Raw genomic sequence first — 6,131 nt, 5'->3', positions numbered from 1 at the left:
CCTCCTCCAGTCCCCGCCCAGGCCCCGCCCTTGCCCTTGCTGGGCCCGCCCCCGGGCCGCGCGCGGCTTGAACTCAGGCGCCAGGGGCCGACCGCGAGGGAAGCGGCAAGAGACCTGGGTTCAGAGCAGAAATTAGGCGCAAAGGTGAGATGGAGATTTACCAGTGGAGAGGGATTCCTAGCTCAAGAGATTCCTGGGTCTCAGAATCATTTCAAAGAGCAGGACAGGTCCGTGTCCTGTACTCCTTAGCTCACCAACCTGTGTACCCAGGTAAGGCCTCCAAAGACTGCTGAACCCCACGTGTGCCTTTTCACCATACTCACAGGAATATGTGGTCTTTATCTTTCTTCAGAAGGGCTGGGAAGGCCTCTGGGGTGGATTGGCACTGGTCCTGGGGGCGGTGCCCATCTGCCCTCTCTGGTAGGACACAATATGTGTGTGGACCTGGCTGTAAGGCAGGTACTGGCAGGCAGGTAGGAGCCAGGCAGGGAGCAGCAGGTTGTGGCAGGTCTAACTGGGGTGAGGAGAAGAAAGTAGCCCAGCTGGCAGCAGAAGGAAACAGGGCCATAGAGACAGATGACAAGCCCCAGAACTGCCAACTAACATCATCCAGCATGGAGCCCAGAGCGTACATAGCCATGGAGTGGGAAGATTGGTGCCAAATTAGCACTCCAAATAATCCTTACTCCAGTTGGAGTCTCACTCTGCCGCCCAGACTGGAGTGCAGTGGCCACTCCCGGCCACCGCAGCCTCGACCTGCTGGGCTCTGGCAATCCTTCCACTTCAGCCTTCCGAGTAGCTGGAACTACAGGCGCGTGCTACCACGCCCGGCTTATTTTTTGATTTATTGTAGAGATGAGGTCTCGCCAAGTTGCACAGGCGGATCTCGAACCTGTGGGCTCAGGCAATTCACTCACCTCGACCTCCCAAAGTGCGGGATTACAGGCTGAGCCGCTGAGCCCGGGTACTCCTTTTTTTGTTGTTGAGTCAGTCTCACTCTGTCACCCAAGCTGGAGTGCAGTGGCAAGCCCATGGCCACTGCAGCCTCGACCTGCAATGCCCAGCTAATTTTTTGATTTACTGTAGAGACAAGGTTTCACTACGTTGCCCAGGCTGGTCTCAAAGCCATAGGCTCAGGCAATTCCCTCGCTTACATCTCCCAAAGTGCTGGAATTACAGGTGTGAGGCACTGCACCTGGCTAATCCTTACTCCTGATGCCCATGCCAGGAGCACAGTGTCCTTAAGGGTACACCGCCCTAGAAGGAAAAGGAGGGTATAAAGACACCCTAGGTGTGAGCACATCCAGGTTAGGTTTACTAGGTGGGGGAGTGGCACAAGATTCCAGATGAGTTGAGGCTCCCTGGACGGTGCCCCACCCCTGTTTACTGTACACCAACCAGGCAGGGACAGGAATGCTAATGGCTGGGAGAGGTGGTAAAACAGGGTGTGTACCACATAATGTGTCACTGTGTGTGCATATCTCGTCTCGTGTGCTAGAGCATGTGTTCATAGAAATAAAGCTTTGTACACCCATCTGTTTGTGGATTTGGAGAGGGAACAAGTATAAAGGGAGACAGCACAATTTTGGCTAAGAAGCTGGATTCGTACCAGCTTCCTGTGCTTCCTTTATTGGACACCCCAATATCCCCAGAGTCAAAAGGGGAAACTGGCTGGTTTGGAGCTCCCCAGGTAACTAACAATTTATGAACCGAATAGGAAGAGGAAAGGGTTTCTCTCCCAGCACATGCCACAGTTACCAGATTAAGCCGGTTGCCTTGGTAACCTCCTCTCTGGGCAGGATTTGGGAATTGTTGGTTAGGAAGGACGAAGAATTGGGGAGTGTGAAGGGTGAGGAGGTTGGAAATAAAGGGGCTGAGAGACTACTGAAACTAGAAGCGTAGGGAACGAGACCCCAGCACCCCTCCAACTACTCAAGGATATCAAGCAGAGACTCTTAAGTTCAGGACCTTGAATCACGGAGGAAAGCCAGCATTAAGTCAGGGTACTCCTAGAGCAGCAGTGGCTTTCAACCTGACTGCACACTGGAATCACAGCAAAGCGTTTCAGAAATACTGATGTACAGGCCACATCTCAGATTAACAAATAAGAGGTTTGTTATTTTTTAAAAGCTCCCCAAGTGTTATAAATGGCCAGGTTTGAAAAAATCACTGTCCTATAGAGACAACAAATGCAACTGGGCTGCAGAGGTGACTTTGAAATTCCAAGCCCTTGTTTTTTTTGGTTTTTTGAGTAAGGGTCTCTGTTGCCCAGGCTGGAGTGCAGTGTTACAATCATAGCTTACTGCAGCCTCAACTGCCTGGGCTCAGGCATTCCCCTGCCTCAGCCTCCCAAGAAGCTGGTACTACAGGCATGTGCCACCACACCGTCTAATTTTATTTTCCCCACCCCTACCTAAATTTTTTTATTTATAGAGACGATGTCTTGCTATGTTGCTCAGGCTGGTCTTGAATTCCTTGTCTCAAGCAATCCTTGCCTTGACCTCCCAAAGTGTTGAGATTACAGGTGTGAGCCACCACCACCAGCCCTTTGCTGTCCTAAATTGCCCACAAGGTAGCAGGCCTGTATGTTGATCCTGAGGGGGAGGAGGGTTGGTAGAGCATTTGCACCCTATTACAGAAGCGATAAAGAGGAAGGTAGAAGCCGGGCTCGGTGGCTCAGCCTGTAATCCCGCGCCTTTGGGAGGCTGAGGTGAATGGATTGCCTGAGCCCGTGGGTTCGAGACCCACCTGGGCAGGCGAGACCTCATCTCTACAATAAATTAAAAAATTAGCCGGGCATGGTAGCGCGCGCCTGTAATTCCGGCTACTCTGAAGGCTGAGGCAGAAGGATCGCCGGAGCCCAGCAGGTCGAGGCTGCGGTAGCCAGGTGCAGCCACTGCACTCCAGTCTGGGCGACAGAGTGAGACTCCAACTCAAAAAAAAAAAAAAAAAAAAGAGGAAGGCAGGGTGTTATGAACAACCACGAGGAGGTGGGTCAAAAAGTTTTAGCCGAGAGCCCAGCCTGTGGGCTTTTAGAAGAGTACTGGGCAGGGCTACCTAAGACTCATCTGTCTGCTCTTTACGCTCCCCTACTTTCTGCCCATCCAGAGGCAGGCTGGGAGGGGACAGAGAACCTGAGGGCTTTGCTGAGCTTGAGTTTCTTCTTGCTAAGCTGGTTACCAGGGCAACAGAGAGAGCAATGGGATCCAACTGCAGGACCCAGGAAGCCAGAGCAGGGGTGAGGGGGAAGCATCTTTCACTCATTCCTCCTGCCAGTAACTCACCCCCAAGGCTGGTTGGCATTCTCTGCATGACCCCAGGAGACCAGGCCTATAGTTACCCATCACCCTGTAGGGAAGGAGAAACAAACTGACACGTGTTAAAGAGGGATTGGGGATGAGGGGGTCAGAAAAGTCATGGTCCTCTAGCTGCAGCAGCAGCACCAAGGGGTAGCAGGCAGTCCCATTTGTCATTTTAAGATGTACTGTGATGTCCATGCCTCCAGCATATGGCTTTGTGAAACCCAAGAACAGATGCTGCCAACTCCACATTAAACTCAATCACTCTCCCATACCAGTGATAGCCTCTGTAGCAAACTTCTATGCTACCCAAGACCTGGAGGAAATGGTTAATTCAAAGCTGGGAACTGCCCTGTAAGCATCATGGACCAAGTGGCCTGGGTAAACTGCTACATGAGCCACAGCTGGTGGTTTTTCAACTTCTCTCTCCTTCCCTCCACTAAGGCTGACGGGAGCTTCTCCCTTAAACAATTCAGTACCATATCTTTACAAGAAAGGGAGCTTCCTGTCCAGGGTACAGATATTGACACTAGATGATGCATAACTTTGGGAAACTTACTTGCCAAACAAAGGTGGCCATAAAGGATACTAGATGTTTAGCTGGGCGTGGTGGCTCATGCCAGTAATTCTAGCACTTTGGGAGGAAGAGGTGAGGGAATTGTCAGAGTTCAGGGGTTCAATACCAGCCTGGGCAACTTAGCCAGATCTTATCTCCACAATAAATCAAAAAATTAGCTGGGCATGATGATGCGTGCCTGTAGTTCCAGATACTTGGAAAGCTGACGTGGAAGGATCGCCTGAGCCCAGAAAGTCTAGGTTGCAGTGGCCATAAGCATGCCACTGCACTCCAGCCTGGGTAACAGAGAGAGGCTCCAACTCAAAAAAAAAAAAAAAAAAAAAAGGATACTAGATGTTCATGTGGGTAAGCAGCATCTCACTAGTTTTTCTGTCCCTGACACTTCCAGGCTCAGAGAACTGCATGATATCCTAGTACCTATGTGGCCACTGTAGTTTTAAAAAGATACTGATGGAGAGTGTAGAAACATTTATGGTCTCACAGGGGCTCCTAATCTCTCTGGGCTTCTGTTTCGCAAGTCTGAGCTGCTTGAGTTGAGACTGTGACCCTGTGGGGGAATTAGGGAGTCCTTTTCCCTCCCTCCCAAATCAAGACTCATGCAAACTCATGCAAGGGAGTCAAGTTTATAGTCTAAATTTTATTATCTCCAAGTCACAATGCTCATCACAAATGTGCACCCTTTAAAACAGTAACAGAAAAAAAACAACACACATGGAAAAATCCTTGCAACTAAACACAGCAGACCAACCAGAGACAACTGTCACAGTGTCTTAAGGTCTGGGAACCCGGACATACTGCCCACAGGCTTGAGGAGACATCTTCAGGTTTAAGGCAAAGGGAACAGCCTACAAAAGGCACACCCACCAGCTACCCCGGAAGAATCTCTTAAGTTATTTCCTCCTTGGGGGTTACAGCTTAAGTGCCTCTCCTCCCTCCCCATCCCACACCTGTGACTCAGAGTGGTTAGGACAGCTGCTGGAGAGAAGGAATAAAAACAGACAGAGACATTACTGGGGGAGAGACATAGCCACTACCTTCTCCCTCGGGTTCTGTAGAAGGATAGGGACAATGGCCAAGTTACCCCTGGCAGACAGAAGTGCTGCAGTAACAGGAATCTCTTTCACGGAGGCAGCAAGGGAATGGTTCAGTGCCGTGGACAGGGAGGAACGAGAGGAGCCCTTGCCCAGGTGGTAACTGGCTTCCTTAGGCCAGGTGTAGTATCTTGTTTGCAAGGACAAGAGTAGAATTTGGGGGGAAATAAGGTAGTAACATCTAAGTACTTGGAGCAGGAAAGACATGGAGAAGAGCAACTGCAAAGGACAGAGGAGATTGCTTGCTGGATAATCTTTACCACTAGAGAGAAGCATTGGTCCGCAATTACCCGGAAAGGGAGTGTGATAGGAAGAATGGAAAGAAGAGAAGCAGGGTCCTCTAATTCCACTTCCCTCAAAAACAGCCCTGAAGACTGTGATTACATACCCCTAAGGTACAAAGGCTCTCAGACCACCATCCCTTCCTCACAAAAGCATCTAGTTTGGTATCTCTCCCCACAGTAGAGAATTTGCTCTCAACAGAGGACTGAAGCCCACCAAAGTACAGGTATTGATGGAAACTCAGACTTCTAAAAACCTAAATCAAAGAGAAGGGCTCCTATCCACCTACTCTGAGTTTTTCTGCACAAAAGGACACTCTGTGCTTTCATGGGGTTAAAGGAGTTAAGAGAATCCAAACATACAAGAGAATAAGTCAATCAAAAGTGAAAGGACAGGTCATTTTAGACTTGGTGAGGGAAAGCTGGCTGATACATTCTCCATTACCTGGGATGCAGAGAAGAGTCAAAAGGGAACCAGAGGGCCAGCAAACCACAAGAATGAACTTATTTCATTTGAGGACAGAGAGAACAAGAAACAGAGAGAAAGATAAACTAAAAGAATATCAACTTAAGAATAGCAAGCTAGGCTTTAAAAACGAACATCTAGCCAGGCTCGGTGGCTCAGCCTATAATGCCATGCTTTGGGAAGCTGAGGTGAGTGGACTGCCTGAGCCCGCGGGTTCGAGACCCGCCTGGGCAACTTGGCGAGACCTTATCTCTACAATAAGTCAAAAAATCAGCCGGTCGTGGTAGTGCGCGCCTGTAGTTCCAGCTACTTGGAAGGCTGAGGCACAAGGATCGCCGGAGCCCAGCAGGTCGAGGCTGCAGTGGCCCGGAGTGGCTACTGCACTCCAGTCTGGGCGACAGAGTGAGACTCCAACTC

The 6,131-nt window shown here is 50.1% G+C and overlaps 1 protein-coding gene across 1 annotated transcript in view; it reads right to left on the bottom strand.

Moving 5' to 3' along the window:
• Positions 1 to 3,497, bottom strand: part of RAPGEFL1 (Rap guanine nucleotide exchange factor like 1) — an 18,241-nt gene extending 14,744 nt beyond the window's left edge. The window contains exon 1 of the mRNA XM_021718452.1: positions 3,375 to 3,497. Within this exon, the coding sequence (XP_021574127.1) occupies positions 3,375 to 3,497 (123 nt within the window). The remainder of the gene's footprint in view (positions 1 to 3,374) is intronic.
• Between the last annotated feature and the right edge of the window lie 2,634 nt (positions 3,498 to 6,131).

The sequence above is a fragment of the Carlito syrichta genome, unplaced genomic scaffold (genome assembly GCF_000164805.1).
Source record: "Carlito syrichta isolate Samal-C Ts95f unplaced genomic scaffold, Tarsius_syrichta-2.0.1 Scaffold111596, whole genome shotgun sequence".
NCBI lineage: Eukaryota > Metazoa > Chordata > Mammalia > Primates > Tarsiidae > Carlito > Carlito syrichta.
The sequence above is the reverse complement of the archived record's forward strand: the minus strand, read 5'-3'. Positions and strand labels throughout refer to the sequence as shown.